Genomic DNA, 15,998 nt, shown 5'->3' with positions numbered 1-15,998 from the left:
CTCTATGTCCAAAAGCCTGTTTGCCTTCTCAATTCTATTACCTGATAAAATAAAATATATTGCCTCTCTCAGACACTGATCTTTTACATCTCTAAAATAGCAAGGATACAAATTTAAGGAAATAAATATATTTTAATGGCTTTAGCTAAATTTGTCAGACATTCTAGATATACTGTCAGTTGAAAAATGCATGGAAAATAATTGCAATGAATCTTAATGTACATAATCACTTTATAGTGCATTACAACTGTGAATTGTTTTTCAGAAGTGTTTTGTCAGAACAGTTACTCAGGTTCTTCAGTACTTGCTCCTAAAGCAGTGTTTTGGCATTCTCATAAACTTATTTTTAGTGGATGGGAACAGCAATGAAATTCAAGATATTGCAAATCATTTTCCCTTAAAATATCTGAATTAAATTAAGCATGCAGAAGAACCTGATTATTCTATCTGCAGTGACATCTAGTGCAAGAAATCAAAACCACAGTTAAACAGGCTTCTAGAGAAAAAGTGCTATTTTCATTTATTGAGTGATTACTGATCAACATAAACAAGAATAATTAACATCAGCCCTCTTAAAACTTTCATAATCTTTTCCTCTGCACAGCATTCACAAAACAGCTGAATTCTATTAAACATAATATGTTAATAAGAGATTACTTAATGTGAATGTGCATTTTTCTTTTCCATACAAATTCAGTTTGCTAAATGAACATATAATACATAATTGTTGGAGGACAAAGAATTGTTGAGAAAGCCAATATCCCTAGGAACAGAGTTGCTACTCTATTTAGTCTATGAACTTTTCTAAAAGAAAACAAATTCAGCAGCAACATCTCACTTAAATCCTTTCTACCAGCTTCATAGCTGTGCAATCCTGTGTTAATTTTACAGAGATTTTTAAACCTCTTAAAAATTCAAGCAGATGACATAGCTTTTAGAAAGGAAACAAAAACTGGAAGCATGCAATAAGAGTTTTCTAATACAAACAGATGTAAAAGAAATTATAAAATATCAGATAAGATTTGTTCAAGTCCAAGTACAGATGTAATTCTCCCTTTAGAAATAGACAGATATATTTCAAACACAGCCAACAAGAGACATTAAAACCAAAATGCAACACCAATATGTCTAACTAACAAGTTTACAAAAATGATCCACTTACTGAAATAGAAAATACCTTTAAAACAATTCCCGCCAAACATACAAATAAACACATATGCCAAAGCTGTGAATGGTTTAAATACAGTATCATGTAGACATTGTTTTATGTACATATGCATACCAGTCTTGTAACTCCATTTTTTTCATTTGACCTGTAAATAGAACCAGTTTTAGAACCTGTTCTCCACAGTTTCTCCATGTGAGCAGAGGTCTTTGAAACTCACGTGCACTTTTTAAGGGTAGGATTAAAGCCTATTTACTTTTTAGAAGTTCTACAGTTTGTTTTTCAGGAGCCCAAGAGCTTGTACAACTCCTGTACCCTGCCACCATCAAAAGTGGAAGCAGACACTAGAATTTTAGGTGAAAGCAGAAGGTGCTAATTGAGAGCACTTCTCACCTGAGGACTGTGCTTGTTAAAGCAATGACATGAAAGAATGAAGAAAACAAATGCTCATCAAAGGGAAACATACTGGAGCAGAACACAAAATAAATGAGAAGAGGAAAAGCAGACAAGTGGCTCAAGGTTAATAGGTAGTAACAAGGCAGAAAACAGCAAAATGGTGATGTTTTCAGGCAGAAGAACCGAGACAATAGTGTTTTAATACCTTTCAGCAACTGTGGTTTAAAGATTATCTGGAAATGAAAATACATGTAGACAAATGCAGCATTTATATTGAACACAATAAACTGCTCTTGACAGAGTTCACTATGGTATGCAAGCTACTATGGAAAGCAAATTGTTAAAATAAAATATATTTGCTTCTGTCACCCTTATCTCTCGTAATGAGAAACACAACTTCTTTGAGTTTTGGTCTCCTAGTGTCTTTGCTGCCTATAGCTAAGATTCCTAAAGAAAATTCCCCTGCTTAGATGAGTATATCCACCAAAACAATTGTTTGGTTTTACTCTGTATTTATTCATCATGGCAAGTCAAGGGTATTTCATTTTCCTCCAAAAGAGGCATGATATAAACCAACAGTAGATGTTAATGCTTAAAGATAAGCAGTTTTCATACAGTTTTCTTCCTCATGTAGGAATAACCATTGTTAAGGCATAAATATGCACTATTAACCAGGAGGTATCCAAACAGCACAAAAAAGAAAAAGAATATTCAAATAAATCATCAATAAACAGTGTTCAATAACATATTTGCACACCATGTGGTAAAAGGCTGCAGCAGAATCAGTATTATTGATGCAAGTGAAGTGGTGTCATTAAATCCAACAGGACAAAGCCAGTTAAGTAGTGACTTGTTAAACTATTGATCACAAGAATAAGACACATACACACAAGAAAAAACCTCCTGTCCTTTAATAGACTCCGAAGATGGATCTCTCTACATCCTTTGACATCAGTTGACCACCAACACACAGAACTAACAACATGATTAGAATCAAACAGGATAAGCAAATAAAAGGGAACTTTAAATCTACTTCAAACTAAAAAGAATTTCTAAAAGAGCATTTAAATACCTTTACACTAGCTACAAATGACATACATAAAAAGGCAACATCTCAAAGTCATACCAATTTCTACACAAACAGAAAAAAGGAAAGAAATTTAAAAGAAAGTTGAGAAGAAAAACCAGAAGAGAATTATTAAGGACTGTACGTTAAAAAAAGATTAATCTAAAAGCTGCTAAAGGTTAGAGAAAAAAGTTGAAACATGCATAAAGGATGACAAAAAAAGGTGACACTAAAAAAAATCTCTAGGAGAATGACAACATATGAAGTCAAATAAAGCTGCCACATCAAAAGAAGTTCTGTACCAATTAATTAAATTACCAATTTAGAGAAAAATCAAAAGTTGGATAGGTTACCCTAACATCATAGACCCCACGATTAATCTGTAGCAGAACAGTACAAAAAGGACTAAACTAAGGAAAAGAGCAAACAGGATTCCTTCCCTCCTCCTTTTTGGGAATGTATATGAATGAACATTAGGAGAAGGCAAAAAAAAAAAAAATTCACACAAAGATCCAATGAGTTTGAGATGAAAGCTAAATGCTCCAGTTAAGTGCTGAGGCTGCAAGACATCTGAAGACAGAGAAGCAATGTAAAGTGACACTGTTCTGTAAGGTGCAAACCTCTGGTGACATTTAAAGAAATACCCAAAGCCTGTGGACTTAAAAACAAACACTATCACTTTGGGTTCTGATGTAGTATTTTACCCAATGGTGAAGCATCATCCACATATTAATTAAACTTATAAAGCATTAAAATACTCTTGCTTGTATTAAAAACAAGCACAGGTGACAGATTGTAATACTAAGTAAGTGTATTACAGTGAGAAGATCAAGGATGAAAACAAACATCACTACTAGAAACAATGCTTGGCACTTCAGGCAGATCAACAACACCAAGAACCTCCCATGCTACACAATAAAGAATCCTTCATACACAATCAGCACAGATTTAAACTCTGATGTATGCAGTGTCCTAAGCTTTGAATATAGAAAATGAGAAGATTTGGGCTTTAGGTGTGAGCTGACAACAATTCAGACTCCAGAGGAAGCCAGACAGTCACCCTCCAAAAGGATTCTTCCAAATGCACAAAAGAAAAAGAGCACACATCCCATCCCCAACCCAAGATATCCAATCTTTCATCAACAGAATGAAGGACTACACAAGATTTCACAGTTGATAGTGGCATTCAACCCACTGCACACTACCCCAAATCCAAAATTCACAACATTTGCAGATAGGACAGTTCAACATACACACTTCAGGTTAACTACACACAAACGTCAAAGGGGATAAAAACTAGCAAGAGAAATAAGGAAGAATAGTGACATGTCAGCTGCACATATGGTACAGTAGAATAATTAAATTTTAAGCTGCCAAATATTTTTTATCGAAAACTTGCCTTCACATGGTATTTTCTGTTCCTTACTTTCTAGCTGGATAATATTTTCCATTCTCTATGAATTATTTTCAAGGAAGCATTTAGATGCTGCTGGTCTAATTTTAAACAAGGTTCAAAATAAACGGCAAGGGTGAAAAAATTTAAGGAACATCTTCCCTCCAAAATATTGTTTCTTTGTCAGGCATCTTTGCCTGATGAAAGCACTGTATTCAGTGAAAGCCAGGTAACTTTTTTGCAGCAATATCTGTTGATCTAGTGGAAGACGCCACCATGCCCTATGATTCTTACTTGTGTTTTATAAGGCTTATGCAAAATCCTTTCAATTAGTTTGGATTTAAACATTAACTTTTCCCATCAGCCTGTGAGAACAATTCAAAACCATGTGAACTTTAATATTTAGAACCTAGTACAAAATAAGTACATACAATGAAGGAGGGAATCCCATTCAGCTACAAACTTCCATCTTGCAGTCATATGCCTAAAAGATTTGGAGCAAAAAGTGATAGAAACTGAAAAGCAAACGGTTTTTAATTCTCCAAGCCTGTTGCAGGGCAGGAACTGGAAGGCACCAACTATCTCAGGATAGCAAAACCAGGGGGAGGCAAGGGAAAGAAGGTTTTAAATATAATACAAACATGAAGTTCTAAGTACCTTAATGAAGAATGTCCTGACAGTTATTGAATTATGGCATGGGGAAAGTGGCAGGTGTGAGTTCAGGTGGACATACAAAAACAGTCTCACTTCTCAGAGTGCCAAGACAACCTGTTTTTACAAATTACAACGTGTATGGTCTCTGTGTGCAAGAGAGGGATGTAAATTACAAAACAAAAACCCCAGTGAACTAACAGAGAATCCAAAACAAAAAACACCACTGCTCTCTATAAAGTTTAAAATCTGCTTTCCAGTGACTTTGATGCCTAAACGGGGGAAATGATGCCTTAAGTTTTAGCTTTCATATTTCACAGATTTTCTGCTGACTAGGTGTGGGACTGTGAACTTCATATTAAGTGTTGGTAGGTTCTCTTCACAGGGGAGATAGACACAACAATCCTTTTCCAGTTTCAGAATCGTAGAAAACCATTACTCAAAAAGCATAAACCATGGCAAAGTGAAGGGAGCGGACCAGGAGGATGGAACTTCGTGACCTGAAGCTGTAATTGGACAATTAACCCCCAATATGTAAATGGACCAAAAATTATAAAAGTGTAAAAACTCATGTCCAAGATCCATCTTGGATCCAACCTGGATGTAGCCCTGGCCAGGCTCTTGTACTGCCCCAGGTGTCTCCTTTTAAGGCCTTTTAATAAATACCCACTGTATTCAATTAACATCGTTTAGTCGCTGTTCTGGATCAGCCTCTCACAGGCATCAACTCAGCCCGGCTAACTTCCAAAAAGCCCTTTCCCACTCATATGCTGTCAGTGATTTCACAAATCATTAAACAAGAAATTAATAAAAATATGGATACCTTCAGTGAAATGGCATAAAATAAAACAGTACAACTAAGAAATCTTTTCCAGATTTTCAGGGGGTTTGGGACAAAGAAAGTTTAGTCAACTGCCTTTAATCCAAAAGTGGGATATAAGGTATATTCATACACTCAATTTCATCCTGTGAGAGTGCAGTTCATGTAGAAGCTGCAAGAATCATGCTAAAAAAGCTTAGTACGAGAAAATCTGAAATTACAGCTTCTGTGTTTAAGTCCTTTAGATTCAAGTATTTAACAAATGCAGCTTTCCCTTGTTTATATGTATTGTTCAGTTAACACCTCCTCTGATTCTCTAACTTTGGTGCATCAATCAGTGAATTTCAACATAGTGCTTCCAAAACTTCCCATATGCAACATAATGTTCACTTCCACAATTGACCAAAATTCACAAGTGCTGCATGTGACAATGGACTTCCCAATCCACATGTGAATAAAGAGAGAATTAGCAAAGTTTTATGTATGGATGGATGCTTCAAAATAACAGATATAAAATTGTAGCCAAATCATCTTGAATGAATATGCAATTGATAATTCCCAGTTCAGTATCTAGATAGGCATTAAACAGTCCATTCTGTCATGCCAACTGCTAAGTAGTTACCAACTCTGCCCAGCTCTCTCTGCTATTTGTGCTTTATTTATATTTTTAAGCACAGAGCCATTCAACTCATGTGGAAGTCAGATCGAAGACAGTGGTGGACTTGAAGAAAAAAATGTAAGAAATCAAAAAGTGATAAGAGAAAAATCAACTTTGAGATCAGTGATATGGAGAATTAAAAAATTACTTCTAAATGCTTGCTTGAATTGCACTACAAACAAGTTATGTTCAGCAAATCATGAAAGCTTAAGCTTTGTTTCCAAAATTTTTACTTAACAGAACAGTTAAAACATTTGGCAACAAAAATATTAGTTAACATTTAAAAAAACAGATTATGGGAATTATTCCTCTGTGTGTGTGTGTGCATGCACACATGTGCTTGTACAAACGCATGGAATCATCAGGTAGCCCATTAAAATATAACCTCAGGCTGCCACCTTAATCATGCACCAAACACCAATATAAAATCTCACTAGGACAATGGAAAATCCATATCTACTGTGCACCACACCCACTGAGATACCCAATGTGAGGTAAGAAGTGATTATTCACAGGTCTTGCTGATACCTCACAAATACCCAGGATATGGGGGATCCACTTGTCCCTGGCCCAGGCTTTCTGCATTTGTAACTCAGTAAAACCATTCAGCAATTTAAAGATTTGTAAGAGAAAAGCTGTTTTACACTGTGGGGTCACCATGGTGAATAACAGAGTTGAAGGAAAGAAGATGACTTAGAAAAATAATTTTAAGGGAAAATATTAAGGCTAGGTCAAATGCCAAGAGGAAAATTTATTTATTTGCCTTACTTTCAGAATATCTTGAGTTTCATTCCACTTGTTAGTCCACTCTTTGGTCAGTTCTTGTACCTATGAAAGAAAACAAATATTGAAGAAAATCACACATCTTTCAAAGTTCTTGATAAATGCATTCTCAAAGAAGTACTAAGTATTTGTGTAATTCTTTGTGAAGTTTAATACTTAAGCATTTAGAAGAGCACTGATGCTCCTGCAATAAGTTGCTACACCTAAAATACTTCTCCCTCAAAACACGAAATTCTTACTTAGACAGTAAGATGAAATGGAAGTCTGGGATAATTACTTCAAATAATTGTCTCCCTTCAAATAGTTTCATAAAGTACTTCAATCCTACAAAGTCTACTGCCACAAATTGATGTCTTAGCTATAACAGGACAGCTTCTTTCCCATGGTACAAGGCAAAAATCCCCTCCAGAGAATGCCATGCAGAGGGACAGGCAGACCAGCAGCCTTCAGGAGCAAACCAGAACAAAATTTGCTGTGACTTAGAAACTACCGCTTCATTGCCATCAGCACAGAAGTGAGAAGATGCTTGCAAAGGCATTACAGACAGGGAGAGTACTGGGTATAGAATCATTTAGTTTATAAAAGACCTTAAGATCATCAAGTCCAACTGCTAACCCAGCACCTCCAAACCACTACTGAACCACATCCCTCTGAAGTGCCATATTTGTCTTTTAAATATCTCTAGAGATGGTGAATCAATGGCTTCCCTGGGCAGCTTTCTCCAATGCTTGACAACCCTTTCCAGTATGAAATTTTTCCTAATACCCAATCTAAACCTCCCCTGAAGCAACCTGAGGCCATTTCCTCTTCTGTTGCTTTTTACCTGGGAGAAAAGTGACTCCCAACTGGCTACAACCTCCTTTCAGGCAGTTGTAGAAAGTGAGGTTACCCCTGAGCCTTCCCATTTCCAGGTTAAACAACAACAGCTCCTTCAGCCACTCCTCCCTCACACTTGTGCTTCAGATACTTTCCCAACTCTCCTTGTCCTCCTCTGGACTCACTCCAGCACCTTGGTATCCTTTTTGAAGTGCGGGGACCAGAAGTGAACACAGCACAAGAGGTGTGGCCTCACCAGTGCCAAGTACAGAGGAAGAATCACTTCCCTGATCCTACTAGCCACACTATTGCTGATACAGGCCAAGTGCTATTGGCTTTCTTGGCTACCTGGGCACATGCTTGCCCATGTTTAGCTGCTGTCAACCAGCACCCCCAGATTCTTTTCCACTGGGCCACATTTCAGTTACTTTTCCTCCAGGCTGTGGTGCTGCCTGGTGTTGTTGTGAGCCAAGAGCAGGACCCCACTTCACCTTATTGAACTCAATGCATTGGCCTCAGCCCATCAATCCAGCCTGTCCCAATCCCTCTGCAGAGCCTTCCTACCCTCCAGCACATCAACACACCCACACACCTTAGTGCCATCTGCAACCTGACTGAGGGTGCACTTGTTACCCTCATCCAGATCATCCACAAAGACATTAAACAGGACTAGCCCAAATACTGAGCCCTGGGTAGCACCACTGGTGACTGGCTGCCAACTGGATTTAATTCCACCACTCTTCTTGGCTCAGCCATCCAGAAAGTTTTCTGAAACAATGCACCTGTGCAAGCCATGAGCAGACAGTTCCTCCAAGAGAATGCTGTGGGAGACAGTGTCTAAGGCTTTCCTAAAGTCCAGGTAAACAATATTTACAGCCTTTTCCTCATCCACAAACATTGCCATCCTCTCGTAGAAAGGGATGATGTTGGTCAAGCAAGATCTGTCTTTCCTATAACCATGCTGACAGAGCCTGACTCCCCTGGTTGTTCTGCACATGGTGTGTGAGCCAACAGAAGGCTTAGGATTTGTCCTTCCTTTCCTAATCAAGAAGCTATCCACCTCCTTAGTTAACTTTCATATAATGTCATTGTAGAAAGAAAGAAGTCTTCAATGCAGTCACTCCAAACATCTCCCCATTTGCCACCCATTTGCAGCTATTTTTTTGGTCTTTGCAGATCAGCTCCAAATTCATCCATGACAGCTACAGAAACTTCTCTCATCTCTACCTGCATCTCAAGATTTCAAAGAACACAAGCATACTTTTCAATGCATCACTATAATTCCTAGTGCTGCTAACTTCAACATTAAAACAAAATAAATTTCAAAAGATTAAAGAAAAATATGAAGGAAGTCTATCACATCTCTATTCACCATACTAGAACAATTTGAATTGCTTAAAGACACTTCATTTCAGTTTTAATTACAATTTTTAAATGAAACATTTTAAAATTAAATTACTCCAAATTATTCTTATATAAGAAAAATCAACTCGTGAAAGAAAGTCATGAAAGTCTTTCTTTCATGAAAGAAAGTCACCATATACTTGTCAGGCAATATAAATATGGTGATAAAGTCTTTAAATCTATACAAACAAATTAATTATTGCACTAATTCAATTATAAAAAAGCTATTATCACTGCAACATCTATCGAGAATTTTCAGTAATTATGTCTATTGTAATTGTCATGAATAGTAATCACATAACCTTTCACCGAGGTTGATAAAGGTAATAAAATATGCTTGATATACACCCTACCCAGCAGGGCAAACACTACTGAGCAAGATAAGCAGTGGTTACTGTCAGAACATGAATAACATATTCTAATTAGCTAATAGTCAGCAACTTATATTACTGAGCTACTGAGCTTTTATCTTAGAGAAAAGCTTTTTGTTTGTACTCAAAAATAAGACTAAGGATATAAATAAAACAGGATTCTCAAAGCAAGAAAATAATTTTCTAATTCTAAAGGTCCAAGCAGCACCATGTAAACCCTACCATTTAAACTAGCTAAGGAGCCCTTTTTCTTAAAGGCATCATATCTACATTTGATTAGCATCTTTCGACAGTATTCAGAACTAAGTATTTCCTGCCATGTAGTTGAATAATTCCAAATACTTCCCTCTTGCCTCTTCCAAAGTATGACTTTTACTCTTTTTTTTTTTTAACCAATTTGCAACAGCTTTCAAAAGCAAGCTAAAATATAGAAAAGAATTAACACAGAATGATACAATAAAGAATGAAAGACTGCTAGTCAGAGAAATGATAGTACCATTGTATCTAGATTCTTCTGGATGCTCTGAGTTATCCAAACTGTCTGGAAATTTTTTCCAGCCTCTACAATCCTTGGCTGGATTGTTGAAAAAACTTGGGAGAAGCACACTGTGAAGTACAGCTAAATCTAACACCCTCTCCCAGAAAGATAGCTAATTAGGCACTCAATATATTTGTACACACCAGATTTAAAAACTGCACTTTTCCAAAAAACTACCCCACACCACAAATTATAAATTCCTTCAAAGAACAGAAGAGGTGACCATTCTCCCCATAAATCTATTGCTGTTTTTTCTACTGAATATTTGTTACTGTGATTACTTGCTAGTCATTACTGCAATTTAGTGGCTTTTCCCTCTCTAGTATATTTACAAACACACTTTTTTGTAAGGTAAGCTGGTCAGGGAACAAGGCTTTTCATTTCATTTTCATAAACAGAATTGTTACATAAATATCAAAGATATATTTTATTCTTAGTTACAATGCTATATTAATAGGATAACACAGTTACTAATTCACACACTTTTTTTTTTTAAAGCATCAAGGCAATGCTGCTGGTGGGACTAAACTTAGGCACACAAAAAAAGTCCTGAAAATTATGAACACTCCTGCATCCAGACCACCCACCTTTCCTTTTCTTTGATGTTTAAAAACTGCTTTATGAAATTACAACTTACCCTTGCTTCATTCTGCTGAAGCTTTTCTTCCATACTTAAAGCTGTTGGAGAATCCAAGAGTGCAATCTAAAATCATAAAAAGTAAACATCAACTCAATAAGAAAACAGTCATAGTTTCTGGGAGAACCAAATTAAAGGCAATTGTTCAGCTTTCCTGAGTCTTTAGAATAAACTCCTTTGAACTTTAATATATATCATTTTACCTTGAAATATTATAAACAGAATAATCAAAATCCTGTCAAAGCAGGTATTTAAAACACAAACTGGTTTAAGAGTGCTATTTTCAGTCGTTACAGTCACACACACGGAAACCAGACACATTTATAACAGGTAACTCCTAATACAGCTTTCTTTATATTTCTAAAAAAACATGAAAATTTATTACGCATTAATTATCCATTTATTAGTTATCCATTTTGCTTTAATACCTATGTACACGGCTTTATCTTTAATAACTATATCTTAAGGTAACTGGCTTTAAATGAGGAAAATTACTAAACAATACAAACACACAGGCAGTACTCATTGTATGTGACCTTCTACACTGAATCCAGCACCAAATTTTGGTAACCAGTATCTTCAGATCTACAGAAGCATTTGCAATACTGTGTTCTGGTGATACAAAGGAAGGCCACCAAATAAATTATACAGAGATTTATACTACTGTGCATATGTAACACACCTACTGTTTTACCAACCATCACAAATTCAATAAGCTTAAGCTCTCTATCATATCTCACACAGCCATCTAGCACATCCGACCAACGAACCAGATTTACTTTGCAATAACCACTATTTTACAGCTTAAAACTAGGTCAAAGCATTCAAACTTCACAAGGTTTCTGAGTTACATCTATTTTGCTCTCTAAATCAAACCATAATTTGAAAATAAATTAATTTCCCCTCCCAAAGAATATGAAAGAAACACAAGTAATTCAACCCCATAAAGAGTTTTTAAATTGTTTGTAACAAAGCAGAGGTCTCTGTTCCAATCACCTACAATACCCATTTCTGCTACCAACAGTGGTTCCCATCCCCCTTTTCAGCATTTTTTTATAGCATGAAATCCAGCTGAAGTCCTACCCTTCTACCAACAATGGTCCATGCTGGACTGAAATTTCACACTGCACAGACCATCTAAAACAGAATTACACAGTTCTAAGAACAAATCTGAAGTAGTACTTCAGACACTTCCGAATTTTATTTGCTCAAGTATGAAATCTAGCAGTCCTGAATGGCATTATGTAGAAGAGACAACTGGCCTAAGCCAACTGGATATTCTTTATTACTATTTTGGTTTCACCACCCTGGGAACACAGGAGAAATTAAACTTAACTGAGCCTGTGCAGCAACTGTTTACAGCAGATCATACTGACAGAGCAAGAAAGATAATCATGCAAAAGTGGAGCAAAGCATGATTTTTGTTTTCTTACACTACCACTGAAAATATTTTTACATATTTAGCATGTTATGTGCCTTCTAATGTACTGTACAGCCAAACACAAATAAAATGTATTGTTTAAATCCATTCATACTCTACATTTTCATATTTATGCATCTTAAATACTTTAAACATTCTACATCTTTTAAGATACTGCACAAAGTACCTTTTCAGTCCATCAGGATACCAGAAGGTATGTTCCTGCTCAGTGTCCTTAGGCTGAGTAGAATACCTGTTCCACAGCACACTGCAATCCAGCTCGGATTATAATACGAGAAACCTAAATGCTTTGGGATGACAATTTTTGCCCTCCTGATATTAAAAGAGATAATCTGGTGGCCATATGGAAACTGATTCAATCAGGAAACTAATATTCATTCCTAGCCTCATAGAGCTTGTTTACTCAAATCAATATAATGAAAGATAATTACATTCTAGAAATAGATGTTATAACTCAAGGAAAATGACACATACATTCCAAGTAAAGCTAACCTGATTCCCTTGAGCAAGCAGGGCTTTTAATCGGGCTATTTCAGCTCTCAGCTCACGGATCAGTTTGACGTTAGGATCTTCATTAATAGTAGGCTTGTTGATGATGTTTTTGGCTCTATTTGCATAGCGAAGTGTACTTAAAGTTTCTCCATAATTGACATCTGCAGGTGAAATAGCTAAGGACATGAAATCAAAAGCAGTTTATCTAGCACCATATGCTGCATTTACTGAAGTTAGTTTATATTTTAAAAGTCAGATAAATTCAATGTGGATGAAGAGACAGAAATGTATCATTTACCAGTACGGATACAATTTGTTCCAACTCTTCACTCAGCTGTACTTTCATGTCACTATAACTTAGCAAAAGTAAACACTGTATGAGATAAGTGTATTAGGATAATCAGGTCTAACAGCCACGTGTTGCAAAGAAATCTTGCTGCCAATCTATTTAACATTTACATTTCCCTGATAAACATAAATATCTTTGTGAATACTTCACAAGCCTTCTTGCAATTTTTTTACAAGAACAGTTGGAACACAGTGAACACTTTTTAAGTATCAACGCAATCCTTGAAAAGAAAAGACATTCCAGGCAAAACACAGTAGGGAAAATAAACAGCATTAAAAGAAAAAATAACCAGACAGGAGAACCAAAACAAGAGAAGAGTTTCTACAATTTACAAACCTAGCTGTTCTCCTGAGCTGCAGGCATCTGGCAGCATAGAGAAATGTCAGCTATCTGATGCCTCAAGAAAAAACTGTACTATTTTTCAAGCAACCTAACCAGGAAAAACAATGCCATTTAAATGCAAGTGTTATGCTACCCTTCCCTTAACTTTCCTAACAATATATATGATGTTCCAAATTAAAAAGATAATTAAAGCATGCAAATAGATGAGTGGAAACAGAAGAAAAAACCATCCAGAAATTTAATGATCAAACTGAACAAGAGATCCAGACAATCAGACAATGAAAACACCTGAAAAACTAATTAAGCAATTAACTAACAATAAACTAATTAAGCAATTTGTCCTTTCTCATTCTGTCAAAAACAACAAGTATTTTTTTTTTGTGGCACAGACACTGAGCTACAGGAAATGCACTTGGAAACAGCCTATACTTCCCCTAGCTCACACTCTCACTTCCCTGCTTTTTCTACTGTCTCCTCTCCACTACTCAATTATTCTCTTTCTGGAAGGATGCTACAATATGTTACAGAAATATGACAAATCAAAATCAGATATATTTTTCTACAGCCTTTCCTACAGTTTAAAGTGAGCTTCCTGCATTTTTTGGTGCTTAATTATAGAAAAGGCAGGACAAATCCAGATAGCTTGTTGGGCTGTTAGGGAATTCTACCACAACACCTTCAACAACCTTCTTTTGTTGGAGAAAAGATCAATCATCAGGGTTCTGCATAGCAGAAGCATCACTAATAGATGAGGAAGTAGCTGAAAAAGAAGCTGGGTACTGTAATCATTAGTATAGGCACTGAAAGCTCACTGTGTTTCTAAAACTTCTCTTCCCAACCCCTCTGTCAAAAAAAAAAAAAAAAAAAAAAGTTACTCAACCATGGAATTGCAAGAAAGCAGCAAGAAAAAAGTTGCCAGCACAGCCTTACTTAAAGAGCCAGAAAACCAAAGCAGAGTCTGGTCCACAAACATCTATTGGCACTACTATGATTCTCCTGAGGAAAACAAGTGGCATGGATTCCAAAAACATCCCCAAAATCCTGCAACAAAGGAACAGCTATCCAGAGAATTTGACTGGTTCTGAAGAACCAGAACTTGATCTGATACATTTTATTCCCTCAATTCTGCTAACCCACATTCTGAAAAGGGGACTGCACCAGTTAAGACCACATTTCATTTGAGAAGGAAAGGGTGAGAGAATTTTCAGAGCTGCTCTTCTCCTCACATCCAGTGGTACCTGGACAAGCTTGAGAAGTGGGCCCACAGGGACTCAATGAGGGTCAGTAAGTCCAAGTGCAGGGTGCTGCACCTGGGTCAAGGTAATCCCACACATGAGTACAGACTGAGAAAAGCAGTGAGCAGCCCTTCAGAAAAGAACTTAGGGGTTCTTTTTGGTAGCTGAACATGAACCAGCAGACTGTGCTCAAGGCCCAGAAAGCCTGCTGCATCCTGGGCTGGCTAATGGTTTTAAGTTAAAAGTGGAGAGATTTAGATTAGACATTAGGACAAAATTCTTTACCCAGAAGGTGGTGAGACACTGAAACAGTGAAGTACTAAGGCCTGAACAACAAATGTTCCAACCAAAAGTTATACATATATATTTGGTCATTAAGACAGTAGTGTTATATATATATATGTTCATTTATTGGCAAAACATGTATTTACCTTTACATATCTAGAAACTAGATAAGGCAACATTTGCCCTAATTAGGGGGGCTATTACAATCAAAGACAACTCCCTTGGTTCCTCCTTGAGTCCATGCCAGGCTTTGGGAGAAAACCAGGAGAATGAAATTAGAAATTATTTCAGCTTGTTTGTTTAACAGTATAAAAACTGGGCCACTGCCATAGCAGAGTGGGGGAGCTTCATGGCCAGAGGTGGACTCACCACAGGAGTTCCCAATTACCAGGCGTGGCTCTCCAGTCCTTCCTGTGACAGCTTCCCCCCACAGCTGATGTCTCCCACACTTGGATCATGCATCTTTATTAGGGTAACCTGGTCATGGATCTTTCTTAACTACTATAGGCATTCTTTCATAGTAATGATTAGGTGCACTTCTTAGCTTATCTTTTTCTAATTCTTTGCTAATTATTATATGCTTTGCTTATCTTATACTTATGTGATTGTTTATAGTTTCACCTTATATTCAATTACACTGTTCCTTAACTTGATGTCTGTGTCTCTGACCCTACCCATCAGCAAAACAAGGCTGGGGTGGATGGAGCTCTGAGCAACCTGGTCTAGTGAAAGGTGTCCCTGTCCATGGCAGGAGGGATGGAACTAAACAATCTTTAAGGTCCCTTCAAACTCAAACCATTATATGATTTCCAACATCCAAAATCCTCACCTCCCCTTAAACATCATCCTAGCTTCACTTTCATTTTTTTGGGAATGGAATTCCCATTCCAATTTGTTGACAAACCTGCAATACCTATAGCATAGGTGGGATTTTAAACTACACAATTCTTGCAGACCTTCCTACGGGTAAAAAGAAAACCATATGAGTTTTCAAGACAACTGATCATAATTAAATTTAGACAAGAAGTTAAAACGTGTGCTTTAAGAAGGTTACATAAAAGCGAACACCTTTCCCAAAAGATGTCAAAATAGACCAGGTTGCTACTAATGCAACAAAAACCAACAGTTTGGAACAGCAACTGATTCACACACCAGT

At 36.7% G+C, this 15,998-nt stretch overlaps 1 protein-coding gene across 4 annotated transcripts in view; it reads right to left on the bottom strand.

Moving 5' to 3' along the window:
* Nucleotides 1-15,998, bottom strand: part of KIF16B (kinesin family member 16B) — a 126,216-nt gene that overhangs the window by 97,891 nt on the left and 12,327 nt on the right. For all 4 annotated transcript variants that reach the window (XM_088160721.1, XM_088160722.1, XM_088160723.1 and 1 more), the window contains exons 9-11: nucleotides 12,632-12,807; nucleotides 10,699-10,764; nucleotides 6,918-6,977 (exon numbers count right to left, since the gene is read on the bottom strand). In XM_088160721.1, the coding sequence (XP_088016847.1) occupies nucleotides 6,918-6,977; nucleotides 10,699-10,764; nucleotides 12,632-12,807 (302 nt within the window). The remainder of the gene's footprint in view (nucleotides 1-6,917; nucleotides 6,978-10,698; nucleotides 10,765-12,631; nucleotides 12,808-15,998) is intronic.

Source organism: Sturnus vulgaris, chromosome 3 (assembly GCF_052056855.1).
Source record: "Sturnus vulgaris isolate bStuVul1 chromosome 3, bStuVul1.hap1, whole genome shotgun sequence".
Lineage (NCBI taxonomy): Eukaryota > Metazoa > Chordata > Aves > Passeriformes > Sturnidae > Sturnus > Sturnus vulgaris.
Note: the sequence above shows the minus strand (reverse complement) of the source record. Positions and strands in the feature narration are given on the sequence as shown.